General features: G+C 41.2%; 2 protein-coding genes across 2 annotated transcripts in view; one reads left to right on the top strand and one right to left on the bottom strand.

Annotated features, from left to right (window-relative positions):
- LOC311246047 (uncharacterized protein) overlaps positions 1-2,123 on the bottom strand; it is a 55,959-nt gene extending 53,836 nt beyond the window's left edge. The window contains exon 1 of the mRNA XM_084336118.1: positions 1,452-2,123. Within this exon, the coding sequence (XP_084192244.1) occupies positions 1,452-1,748 (297 nt within the window). The 5' untranslated portion in view covers positions 1,749-2,123. The remainder of the gene's footprint in view (positions 1-1,451) is intronic.
- Positions 2,124-6,573: 4,450 nt separating this feature from the next.
- Positions 6,574-11,050, top strand: LOC311245874 (uncharacterized protein). The gene is made up of 4 exons (XM_084335899.1): positions 6,574-7,051; positions 7,710-7,764; positions 8,752-8,869; positions 10,799-11,050. The coding sequence occupies exons 1-4, from the start codon at positions 6,755-6,757 to the stop codon at positions 10,830-10,832; spliced, it is 504 nt and encodes a 167-aa protein (XP_084192025.1). The 5' UTR covers positions 6,574-6,754; the 3' UTR covers positions 10,833-11,050.
- Positions 11,051-14,433: the final 3,383 nt, after the last annotated feature.

Below are 14,433 nucleotides of genomic sequence, written 5' to 3' on the forward strand. Positions count from 1 at the left end.
AAATCTTTTTTTATCCCACATCAAAGTTAGTCGAAAATGCTGATTCTGGGGACTTTGAAACTCAAATTACTCAAAAAGTACACAGTAAAAATATTTCATATAATTTGTACAGGTAGTCTAAGAGGTACTAAGTACAACCATGGCAGTTTCATAAAGTGCTTATGGGAAGAATTGTTTTTATCCAACATCAAAGTTAGTCGAAAATGCTGATTCTGAGGACTTTGAAACTGAAATTACTCAAAAAGTACACAGTAAAAATATTTCATATAATTTGTACAAGTAGTCTAAGAGGTACTAAGTACAACCATGGCAGTTTCATAAAGTGCTTATGGGAAAATCTTTTTTTATCCCACATCAAAGTTAGTCGAAAATACTCATTGTTCTATAAAAAGGACTTTGAAACTCAAATTACTCAAAGTACACAGTAAAAGTAGTTAATATTATTTGTGCAAGTAGTCTTGAGAAGTATTAAGTACAAACATGGCAGTGTAATAAACTACTTATGAAATAATAGAAATGAACCACATGCCATCCTTTACTTTGAAATTCTCACCGGAAGTGTTCCTCTGTGGAATTGTCTGTAGCTTTAGTTTAGTGATCGAATATACTGCGCGTCCTATTGATTCGATGTTCAATAATACTGCACATACGAAACGTCCTATTGATTAGACTAAACGTCCTATTGATTCGATGCGCATTCAATGTCATATTAAGTATTTCTGTAAGATCTACTTGTGAGACTGTGTTCAAAAGTCACGTCGGTTCATTACAACAGCGTCCCAGGCTTGTTTTAATGCATTACCGTAAACCTGGAACTAATCGCGCACTCGAAAAACAAGAGCGGCTCACTTGACCACGCAAAAACAAAAGACGGCTCACTTGACCGCAGTTAGACAGCCTGTGTAGCAGACTACAACAACGACTGCACTTTCTACGCCGTCTTAGAGTTCATGGTGTAGATCAAAAATGTATGTTACTTTTTTACCAGTCTGTATTAGAGTCTCATCAGATACGGTATTACAGCTTGGTTTGGTAACCTGTCTGTACAACTAAAGTCCAAACTGGTCCGTCTGATACAGACTGCATGGAAGATCATAGGGGTGAAAGGTCACTCATCGCTGCAGTCTATTTTTAAACAGGCTACTCTAAGGCAAGCCAATAGAATTGTCTCGGACCCCTCCCATGTTTTACATGCCGAGTATGAGCTACAGTAACTGTCCTCTGGGAGGAGGTAGAGTTCCACGCTCTCGACTAAACGGGTTTAAAACTCCTTTATTCAGTTTTATTCAAGCTAGATGTGTTTCAATTTTGGGAGTGATGTAAACAAGACAAAAGTCTTTCTCTGGTCTGCATCCCCTTAACAATTGTATGTATTGAGCTGTACTGTACCCATTCTGCAATCCGTTAATAAAGTTTTCAATCAATCACTCACCCCGCCTCCTCCCCCTCACCTTGTCTCCCTGGCACGCCGCGACGTCGCTCATCTTCTGCTTCTCCGTGTCCAGGAGGGCGCTGACCTCGGGCTCCAGCACCTTCAAGTCGGCGGCGGCCTTCTCCAGGAGCACCCCCACTGCTCTCATCTCCTCCCGGTACTCCACGAGCACATCCTGCGTGACGCGGCGCTTCACGTCCTGGAACCTGCTCCTCTTCCTCTCCCTCTCCACCTCCGACCTCCGTACGTTCACCACCGCGAACAGGGCCACGCTCGCTACTGCCGTCAAGAACACCAAGCCTATGTAGAGCTTCATGTTGCTTTGTCGACAGGAGGGAGGCCGTGTGTGTGTCCGCTTTGGGTTGTGCTTGTTTGTGGATGCGAGATGTGTGTACCTGAAAAGGCAGTTGGTTACTGTAGCCACTTTCTGATTTCCATGTGGGATATACTACTGTATGAAGAAGTTCCAAGTTGATCTGGCCCCTTTGCCCTTAAGATTCCTGGTGCTTCTTCTGGGTGAGTGGACTAGTTGCTTTAGCTCCTCTGGTCTCTTCAGTTTGCTTTCAGTTTCCTGACAACAAAGGAACAGAATGGATCCTTGCTGCTGCTCACTTGACTGAAGCACCGGTGTTACCGAATGACATAAACGAGAGAGAAGGAGGAGGGGAGGGGAGTGGAGTGGGAGGGAAAGAGAGAGAGAGAGGGAGAGGACAGGTGAACACTAGTATCACCTGTCATGTGGTCCTGCCTTTGACCCGCCCACTTGCTGCAGTCAGAGATAAATCAAATGCCAAGATACACAATAGCTTAAAACTGCAGTGCCGCAGCCCCATACATAGGAGGGGCCTGTGTGTACTGTACGTTGGGGGCCTGTACTGTGCGGTGCACTACTGCGCATGCGAGAAACAAAGTAAAGTAATTCTAATCTAGTCTAAGGGTTAAATGTAGGCCCTCATCCAGAAGAGGTTAATCTTAGAGTAACAGTCAGGGCTGGTAATCCAATTGATATTCAGTTTAAGATAAACAATTCTAGTCTATAGACATAGACAATTGGTTGCATTGAATGCTTTATTTGGTTACTCCTAATCCAATTGATATTCAGTTTAAGACAAAAATATTTTGGACATTAGGTCCTATTTTCCTTATGTTACTTTATGTTTCTAGTGTCCTATATGTTACTTTGTTTCTCGCATGCGCAGTATAGTGCAGCGCACAGTACAGGCCCCCACACACGGTACAGGCCCCTATATGTATGGGGTTGCAGCACTGCAGTTCTTATACCCTACGTACTCAATATACACGCTATGTGCTACATTCATAGAGGTTAGAATGTTTATGTAGCAAGCACCTCACGGAGTTCTGCAAAGGAGAACATAGAAAATCAAATAAAAACAGAAGATAGGCCTAACGCCTAAGGCTAAGGGTTTGTTGTCCTGACCCTGAGGCAAGACTGGAGTCAAGACTAAACAAGAAAAGAACAAGATGTGATTTACTTGGAAATGTCTATCTGTCCTGGCCCTTGAGGTTGTTTTAAGAACATCAGCCAGACTGTCGCCCTAGTGTCTTTGAGCTCTGCTAGTTGACCTATATTAAACTAGTCAAGGCTATCGAATATGTATGATAGAATATGTATTTCAACACAGATCTATAATGACATGATAATATTTCCATTACACTATCTATATAGTGCTGACCAATTTTGTACAACATTACCAGAATGGGCCTGTTTGGATTTATTTCGCAGTTCTTGCTGTATATCTAAATCTACTAATGGATTCATAAATACCCAGGTGTAGTGCTGAGAGACGGGAGTCTGAGGCGATGTCCTGAAGTCGAAGGTACCTCCTTTAAATCAGCACAACTACAAGATACAATACATTACTAGAAAGCTAAACAGACAGTCTCCTCCCCACCGCATGTATATATTCCCTCCCCGCCGTATGTATATTCCCCTCCCACCCACCCACCCCCTCCTAATGTACAGTCCCCTCCCCATCATATGTATATACTCTGTCAGGATCTAGGGGTAACAGTACTGTATATTTGAATACCGCCTATGTCACAAATGTATCAGTACTAAATACCTATATGTCCCTATGCCATAAATGTCATGTATGTTATGTATGTCATAAATGTCTATATGAATTGAAAATGGGGGACCCTGATGGAAACAAGACAAACGTCTTTCTCAGGTCTGCATCCCCTTAACAATTGTATGTATTGAGCCGTACTGTATTGTACCCATTCTGCAATCTGTTAAATAAAGTTTTTCATTCATTCATTCATTCATGCCGCTTAAATAGGAATGTTAGAGCTTCAAGAAGGTCCTACTATGACATCATCACCATATGGTCTACTATGACATCATCACGACTCGAACATTCCAGAATGATCGGGCAGAAGGTTCTAGAATGTTCTGCCATGATGACATCATCACAAACGTTCCAGAATGTTCGGGCGGAACAATGTTGTACCATTATGTACCATTACAATCACTACACAGGACGTAAGCGACAGTTGTGGAGGATCAAGAAAAGGGGCAAGGTTTGAGATAGACATTATATATATTTAATATCTCTCCGCTATAGTATTCCCTATCTATCCAAAACTCATATAATCCGTTTTATTATGTTCCCAACAATCTTGTGTAATAGACTTAGTTGGATGTGAACTATTATGACCTCTCTCTCTCTCTCTCTCTCTCTCTCTCTCTCTCTCTCTCTCTGTCAATTAAATTTCAATTCAATTCAAATTGGCTTTATTGGCATGGGAAACATACGTATACATTGTCAAAGCCAAGCAGGCTAAGGGTTTGTTGTCCTGACCCTGAGGCAAGACTGGAGTCAAGACTAAACAAGAAAAGAACAAGATGTGATTTACTTGGAAATGTCTATCTGTCCTGGCCCTTGAGGTTGTTTTAAGAACATCAGCCAGACTGTCGCCCTAGTGTCTTTGAGCTCTGCTAGTTGACCTATATTAAACTAGTCAAGGCTATCGAATATGTATGATAGAATATGTATTTCAACACAGATCTATAATGACATGATAATATTTCCATTACACTATCTATATAGTGCTGACCAATTTTGTACAACATTACCAGAATGGGCCTGTTTGGATTTATTTCGCAGTTCTTGCTGTATATCTAAATCTACTAATGGATTCATAAATACCCAGGTGTAGTGCTGAGAGACGGGAGTCTGAGGCGATGTCCTGAAGTCGAAGGTACCTCCTTTAAATCAGCACAACTACAAGATACAATACATTACTAGAAAGCTAAACAGAATGCCGCTTAAATAGGAATGTTAGAGCTTCAAGAAGGTCCTACTATGACATCATCACCATATGTTCTACTATGACATCATCACGACTCGAACATTCCAGAATGATCGGGCAGAAGGTTCTAGAATGTTCTGCCATGATGACATCATCACAAACGTTCCAGAATGTTCGGGCGGAACAATGTTGTACCATTATGTACCATTACAATCACTACACAGGACGTAAGCGACAGTTGTGGAGGATCAAGAAAAGGGGCAAGGTTTGAGATAGACATTATATAGGTAATATCTCTCTGCTATAGTATTCCCTATCTATCCAAAACTCATATAATCCGTTTTATTATGTTCCCAACAATCTTGTGTAATAGACTTAGTTGGATGTGAACTATTATGACCTCTCTCTCTCTCTCTCTCTCTGTCAATTCAATTTCAATTCAATTCAAATTGGCTTTATTGGCATGGGAAACATACGTATACATTGTCAAAGCCAAGCAAAACAATCAAACAGAGAAATCAGAAGAAATCAGTACAGTACAGAAGGAATTTCTTGTATGATTGACAGTCTTTATGGTGGTTGTATTCCGTTGGATGTCCTTTTCTTGTCACAGCAGCTCACAAATCTTGCTGTTATGTTTGCACATTGTTGTATTTCTCCCAGTAGGTATGGGAGTTTTGAGTTATTTTCCATGTTTTCAATGTCTCTTTGGGTGTTTGCAATTTGTGGGAAGTATTATGTCTGGTGTCTTGGTATAGTGTCTTGGTCTCTCTCTCTTGCTGTATATCTAAATCTACTAATGGATTCATAAATAACCAGGGTGGAATTATTGAATGTGGAACTGCTGGACTATACCGTACATTATGTAGGTAATATCTCTCCGCTATAGTATTCCCTATCCATCCAAAACTCATATTATCCGTTTTATTATGTTCCCAACAATCTTGTGTAATAGACTTAGTTGGATGTGAGCTATTATGACCTTGTAAATTAGCCCAGTAAGCTAACATAAGTTTGATTCTACATATCCACAATGTCTGTTCCCCAACTTCAGCTTGTATTGCAGCGGTCATTCTACCTGGAACCGGCTCCACCTGTTGAACTAGATTCTTGGAGCATGAATACCGTCAAGGCCATTATTTTGCTCTCTCTCTCTCTCTCTCTCTCTCTCTCTCTCTCTCTCTCTCTCTCTCTCTCTCTCTCTCTCTGTCAATTCAATTTCAATTCAATTCAAATTGGCTTTATTGGCATGGGAAACATACGTATACATTGCCAAAGCCAAACAAAACAATCAAACAGAGAAATCAGAAGAAATCAGTACAGTTCAGAAGGATTTTTTTTGTGTGATTGACGGTCTTTATGGTGGTTGTATTCCGTTGGATGTCCTTTTCTTGTCACAGCAGCTCACAAATCTTGCTGGTGTGTTTGCACATTGTTGTATTTCTCCCAGTAGGTATGGGAGTTTTGAGTTATTTTCCTTGTTTTCAAAGTCTCTTTGGGTGTTTGCAATTTGTGGGAAGTATTATGTCTCTGGTGTCTTGGTATAGTGTCTTGGTCTCTCTCTCTCTGTGTCTCTCTCTTTTTTAATTAATGGGTGTGTGTGTCAGAGAGAGAGAGGGAGGGAGGGAGAGAGAGAGAGCGAGAGAGAGAGAGAGGGACAGCAGGCAGGCAAATGAGGAAGTAGGCTTGATGTTATTCACACCCAATAATCTAGCTCAGCAGGTTGAGCCGGTTCCAGGTAGAATGACCACATTCACACTGATTGTATCTGTATCGGAGGGCGGGACCTTGAGGAAAGCCAATCTCTCTCTCTCTCTCTCTCTCTCTCTCTCTCTCTCTCTCTCTCTCTCTCTCACTCACTCACTCACTCACTCAGACACACAGACACGGCTAAACAGAGTCTCAGTCGGAATGGTTGACAACAAGTGACAGAGAACAGCTTAGAGGACCTTCAGCCATCAGGCTCTGCTGCAACTCTTCCACCTTATTCCCCTCTCTCTCTATCTCTCTCTCTCTCTCTCTCTGTGTCCTTTCCCTCGGAGCAGGATGAAGCTCATGTCCGCCGTGGTGTTCCTGAGCGTGAGCGTCATGGCGGTGATGGTCTACCAGGCCGTGCGGCAGGAGTTCGGCCTGCGCAGCATGAAGGCCAGCCTGGCCCAGAACTCGGCGGAGGTGCGGCGGGAGGAGGCGGGCATCGTCCAGATGAAGATCAAGATCCAGGAGGTGAACAAGGCGCTGGCGCCCCTGAGGATCACCATGGACCGGCTGACCAAGCAGAAGGAGCAGAGCGTTAAAACGGCGAAAGATCTGGACGCAAGTCTGGTGGCCTGTAAAGTGGAGAAGGTATGGGACATGACACACGTGCGCACACACACACACACACACACGCACACACACACACACACACACGCACACAAAACAAAACCATGCCAATGGGAGGTTTCACCATACAACAGGTGTAGGGTTATTGTAGGCTAATACAATACTTCGCTATGTCAAACAAAGGCACTCATGCTGTTTCCACCTGAGGTTGGGTAAGCTGCTTGCTTCGCAAACACGGTCGGGCTATACTTCCTATACAGAATTGTAAAGGTGTATGTTTATTGGGTGTAATCACCCGTGGCAGTATTCCGGATTACCGTTTATATTGAGAGGAGGATGGTGACAAACGTGTATTGCCTAGTGTGTATGTTTAGGCCCGGTGTCTTAAAGTATAGGAGGAGTAGTGAATGTTGAGAGGCACAAAGGATTCTCACAGGAAATTCAATATTCAGGATGGGACGCTAAAGCTTGGATAGATATTGAAGAAGTCATTAACCGCGTGTGTGTTTGTCGTACTGTGGAACCGGTGAGTTGTTGAGTGTCTCTGCAGACGTTCATTGTATTTAATAAAACAGTGTTTCTGATCCTGAATAGCCTCTTCATATTCCTCTCTCTCTCTCTCTCTCTCTCTCTCTCTCTCTCTCTCTCTCGACTTCATTTCTGCTCTTCTCCGCTTCAGGATGAGACTGAGAAGAAGAAGACGGTGATGACGGAGGGCGTCGCAAAACTCAAAGGTAACGTATCTTCATGTCACAGCCTGGCTGGGGCTTCAATCTCACATCACACAGAGCTACACCTTCCAGGTATTAGACCTTTAGTCGATTCGTTGTTTATAGGGTAATTTCCTTCATGCAAAATAGTTTATTTCTTGGAAAATTACGAGCTCATTGCTAGTATCACAATACCCACTGAAATCCAACCCACACATGAGACCAAAATGCAAACAAAGCGCAATACCAAAGAGGAGCTCTTTTGCCTAGAGGTCGCTGTTTGACAACATGACAGATTCTACCTTTTAATACGCACTAGATTTTAAACAGGTCGTTCTCCATGATTGCATTCACTTGCAGAAGAAGGACACAGAATCGTTCAGATTTCAAAGGTAACGTGTCTTCATGTCACAGAGCAGCCTGGGGTTTCAATCTCACATCTGCACACTTTGCTCAAGTCCAAATGCCAACGATGCAAAACTTGACACCAGATAAGAAGACAAAGCAAAACCACAAAGGACATGTCAGGGACAGTACACGTCTTAACCCTTTCACTACCACACTACAGAAGGTTAGCTGTCTGTAGTGTGGTAGTGAAAGGGTTAACCGTCTGTAGTGTGGTAGTGAAAGGGTTAACCTTCTGTAGTGTGGTTGTGAAAGGGTTAACCCTTTGTCGTGTGGTAGTGAAAGGGTTAACCTTCTGTATTGTTGCAGTGAAAAGGGTTAACCCTTTGGTAGTGTGGTAGTGAAAGGGTTAACCTTCTGTATTGTCGCAGTGAAAAGGGTTAACCCTTTGGTAGTGTGGTAGTGAAAGGGTTAACCTTCTGTATTGTCGCAGTGAAATGGTAAACCCTTTGGTAGTGTGGTAGTGAAAGGGTTACTTTCTTATCATTATGTAGACATAATCCCCTCTTGACTAAAACCACTGACATACACTGTATTGAACATGGAAATCCTGAGATATTTTGTGCATAATAATAATACTCCCCCCTCTCCTCTTTATGATCTCAGTTGAACAGGAAGAGGCTAAAAACAAGACTCAGGCGGAGATTCAAGGCTTGAAACAGCAGATCCTGGACAGAGACAAGGCCATTTGTGCGTTTGTGGACACGACCAATGCGGAAGGACGGTAAGACGTTTTAAGCAAGCTCCCCCAGAAAGCCTCGTTTCTGAAATGTCTGGCCACCTCTATAATATATTGAAATTTCTTTATTGGGAATAACCCCTTGAGATGAAACCATCTCGTTTTCAAGGGGGTCCGCAAAGACAATACAGAGTTATTTGACAATCTTATATAACAAAAACAACAAACAACAAATAACAAACAAAAAAGACAAAACAAAACAGAAACAAAAGCAACAAAACAACAGAGTAAGCAATAATAACAATGTGTTTTATTCCCCATCTCTTTGACACACGTTCCTGCTCTCAGTTTGGTGGTATATATTTGGTGGTTATACAGTGTACTAGCATACTATGCTAATATGTCTATACTACTACTATGTAGTACCCGAGTTCAATACTGTTTGACAAACACTGTGACTTAGCTGCCGGAGTTGCACCCTTCCTGCTGACCTTTGTACAGAAGTCGTTTTGGATAAAAGCGTTCAGCTAAATGACTAAAATGTACAGTATTGAAGTTGATTAAAGCAGATGTGCTGATCGAAAGCATATTATGTACACATGTTTGTTCTTGTACACAGAGTTGCATCTTCCACTTTTAGTCTATTTGTTGTTTATAGGGTATTTTCCTTCATGCAAAATAGTTTATTTCTTGGGAAATTATGAGCTCATTTGCTAGTATCACAATAATATCCACAGAAATACTTTGGTCTTGAATCTGTAACAGCGCCCTCTATGCTAAAGAGACCCTGTTGCACTTTATTCACTTTTGTGTTGTTGTTTGTTGTTTTGGTCTGACTTATGGGTTGGAGTTTAGTAAGTTATTAAAGTGGATTTCCAGACCTCTCTTGGCAGAGCTGTGTGACCAGCACTAGCAACCCCTCCCCTATCCAACCCACACGTCAGACCAAAACAAAAAATGCAAACAAAGCGCAATACCTTTTGCCCAGAGGTCGCTGTTTGACGACATTACAGATTCTATCGTTTAATAAGCACCAGATTCTACAGGTCCGTGACTGCTTCACATGCAGAAGGACACTGAATCGTTCAGATTAGCCGATTATATGGACTGTTCTATTGGATTAGACAATCCTGTGACTAATTCCTCAACCAGAAATGTCTTTGTTGAGGACGGACCTACCATGTAGCTGTGTTAGATCTGTGTGGAGGTGGTTTATGTTGATTTGCATTCAGACTGTCAGACTTCAGAATTGGTATTGAGGTGTGTGCAATTATTCAAGTGAAGTGAGTGCATTTTAAATGACCCTATTCAAAAAAAATGTATAATTAAAATGTATATTTTTAGGTGTAGGTACCCTCTTCTTGCTTGAGCCTATGTCCCCCAAAATGCCTGTTCACAGTCCTGACTCATACTAGCCTTAATCTAACCCTGACCCTTAAATGTCATAAAATGACTTCACATTAACAGATTTAGCTCATGTTTCTATCCTTGAGGGGACATTTGTTCCTCACAAGGGTATAAATACTAGAGCATGCACACACACGCACACACACACACACACACACACACACACACACACACACACACACACACTCCCACACACACACACACACACACCTACTCACTCACTCACTCACTCACTCACTCACTCACTCACTCACTCACTCACTCACTCACTCACTCACTCACACACACCTACTCACTCACTCACTCACTCACACACACACCTACTCACTCACTCACTCACACATCTACTCACTCACTCACTCACTCACTCACTCACTCACTCACTCACTCACTCACTCACTCACACACACCTACTCACTCACTCACTCACTCACACACACACCTACTCACTCACTCACTCACTCACACATCTACTCACTCACTCACTCACTCACTCACTCACTCACTCACTCACTCACTCACTCACTCACTCACTCACTCACGTCTTCTTTTTGTTTTGTTTTACAGAAAGATGTGTGGAATTTCTGAAGCTCCAAAATAGAACGATTCCAGTCAACCTGAGCCCTCCAAAATGAAGAATGTCATGCATGTATATACACTGCAGTACCTGCTCTATTAAACCTTTTATGTGAACCATCCGATTGTTGTTCTGACGACAAGAGATTTATCCGTTTTGATACTGAGGACAAAGTGAAACTATATTATTGAAAAATAACATATCCATCCATATCCAGCACAAAAATAAAGCTATCAACGTTACTCGTGTGTCTTTGTGTGTGTGTGAGAGAGAGCGAGAGAAATGCAACACCATTAATTTGTCACTTGTCTTTCTGGCTCAACCAGTGAACCTGCATTCTTATATCAACACTATGCACAAGTCTTTGACTCACCTTGCTCTTACAAGGGAATCGTACTACAAAACTAAAGTGCGTCACTGACCAGCAAGCAAACTAAATATAATTTGAGAATTTTAATGATTACTTTCCTGTGCTTAAAAAAAAAGTTTAACCCCTGAGGCTTTCCAGAGGAAAATTTGGTTAAGCAAATAGAGCAAATGTATTGGACCATGTGGTTTACATAAGCACATAAGTCTATGTCAACATGGCGCACACATGGCTGGGTGAATATAAGTCAGTGGAATAAAAGCGCTGCTTGAGGTGGCCTATCCTATCCGTCAGCCATCCTCAGTATATCCTCCTGATATAATCTTACTAGTCCGCCCTTCACCCAAAATCACACAATACTTAACAAAGAAAAATAACAATTTAAATACAAGCAAGTGCTAAAAAATAAGGTAAAAATAGATATTTTAATAAAAAAAATAATGTATGTATAAGATATATACAAGGCACAGTGAGTTTTGATTGATTGATTGAAAAGTTTATTAACAGATTGCAGAATGGGTACAGTACAGTACAGCTCAATACATACAATTGTTAAGGGGATGCAGACCAGAGAAAGACTTTCGTCTTGTTTACATCAGGGTCCCCCATTTTCAATTCATCATAACATTGACGTTATTGCCCGTTCCGATTCACAGTGTTTACAGTATAAATATGGAGGTGACAATGGGTCACAGCAGCAGTTATAAGTGTCTTTCAAAAGTGTCTTCAAACACAAAGGTATGAAATATGTAATATCTGTTCTTGTTAGCAACACATCAGGTATCTTGTTATGACTGGTCTACAGTACTCTTGTTTCTAGATGTTCCAAGCCTTGTCTGTTGGGCTTTCTGACTATTGTTGTTCCTTTTGGCTTCTAGAGAGTGCAGTGCTGCCCTGTATACCTGCAGTGACACACAATCTAACTTGGGTACATGGGGCTGTGTAATGATGTGGGGGCAAGAGATTGATAACAGAAATAGTGCTCATACGCCAGGGGTGTAAAGTACTTGAGTAATTGTACTTCGTTACAATACTTAAGTACTGTTTTTGGGGATTTATACTTTACTCGAGTATTATTAGGTTTGTATACTTGTACTTTTACTCAATTACATTTCAGAGAAAAAAAACATACTTTTTACTCCAAAATGCAGACTATTTTAATTAGTATATTTGTTTCTCTGGCCGAACTAACGTTAGCACTCATTCAAGGGTACTACGACTATGCTTGCACCTCATGGTACCAAAGCACCTCAAAGGTGCTAAAAACAAGATTACAAACATCACAAAACAAACTGGTCAGACTACTACTTGGCCTTACTCCTAAAACCCACCTCACCCCTGCCCATTTTGACAACCTAGGATGGCTTAGAGTAGACGACAGAGTACAGCAACTTGCAATGGGCCTGGTCTACAAGATACACTACACCACTAAGATACCCATGTACATGTCAAAATACTTCCCAAAGGTCAGTGAATACCACGACCACAACACCAGAGGGAGCTCCACAAATCATGTTCAACCCAGATTCGGCTCAAACAAGGGACTAAACACATTTAGCAATTATGCCACAATAATGTGGAACGCCCTACCCACAGCCGTAGAGGAATGTGAATCCCTACCCTCCTTCAAAACCGCTCTCAAAGAGCACCTACCGGTGGCTGCAATTAGAAACTGGCACCGGTAAATGTCAAAATCCCCCAAAATGGGGGGCACCCACCCAACCCCCTCCAATGTACAGTTTCTTCCCCTTCGGATGTATATTTTTTTTATGGTCTCTTTTTCTTAAACAGTACTGTATATTTGTATGTCTTGTATGTCATAAATATCTTGATGAATTGAAAATGGAGGACCCTTATGGAAACAAGACGAAAGTTGTTTGTATTGAGCCGTACTGTATTGTACCCATTCTGCAATCTTAAAGTTTTCAATCAATAAATCATACCCATGCTGATTGGTCCTTGTGCAAGATCTTTGATTAAACACCTGCTATCAGAAGAATAGATAGTCAGTCTATTCAGTGTGAGACAAACTACAGAAGATGGCCACAAACGATAGTACGAGTGATGAAGAGGACGCAGGAATTTCAAATTCGATGGAGAAGTGCATTAAATCATTTTAATGCAAAAAAAATTGTCTTCTGTTCTTTAATTTCAGCATTGTCTATCGCAGAACACATTCCATTGTATGCTTGGTTTCATGCAGCCTTGCCTAAACACCAGCTGATGATTTCACTAATTGTCTCACATCTTCAACTAACTCACCTGGTGCAATGAGTTTGAGACCCCTGGTCTATCCCTTGCAATAATAAAACGTTTTTTACTTTTACTTTTTAGTACTTAAGTACATTTAAAAGTAGAAACTTTTGGACTTTTACTCAAGTGTGTTTTTAGCCAGATACTCTGACTTTCACTTAAGTATAATCTCTGGGTACTTTTTACACCCCTGATACACAGTATATGTGTGTATCACATCACAAGGTTGAAACGTTATCTAAATATAATAAAACGTAATTTGGAGCAGAGTAATGACTGCATGTAAGAGTCAACCCAAACAAACCCTATTTCACACACTCTCTTTCACTCTGTATCCGTTTTCTCTAATCTGGTGGCCATGAAAGCAATCCTCTCCTCTGATCTAGGAGAACTCTGCCACGTCGCAAACCAACCTCCGCCATTAGATTATATTGATCCAAAACTTGGTAACACTAAATGTATTTAAGGCTATGGTGAAGCCTATTGTAACCACGTTTTCTGTGTGCCGATGTTTTGTTTGACCATTTTGTAACGTTGCTTTTGTCTGTAGTGTCTATGTGTGTATGTTGAAACTTTGTGTTGCTGCTGTTTCTTGACCAGGGTCTCCCTTGTAAAAGAGATCCTGTATCTCAATTGGGACAAACCTGGTTAAATAAAGGCTAAATAAAATAAAAAAAAAACATGAAGTATATTTGTATGTCGTGTAGCTAGCCTATGTCATAAACATCATGATGAATTGAAAATTGGGGACCCTGATGTAAACAAGACGAAAGTCTTTCTCTGGTCTGCACTATTGAGCCGTACTGTATTGTACCCATTCTGCAATCTGTTAATAAAGTTTTCAATCAATCAATCAATCAATCAATCAATCAAGTGTAATATGTTCTTCTAGCTCCCTCTAGTGGTGAAGATGTGATCTGCAATGAGAGTGGCTAAATTAACCACACACCGTGCATGGTTCGTCTTTCTTATTTATTTATTATTATTATTATTATTATTATTATT

Source organism: Notolepis coatsorum, assembly GCF_963971535.1.
Source record: "Notolepis coatsorum genome assembly, chromosome: 19".
NCBI lineage: Eukaryota > Metazoa > Chordata > Actinopteri > Aulopiformes > Paralepididae > Notolepis > Notolepis coatsorum.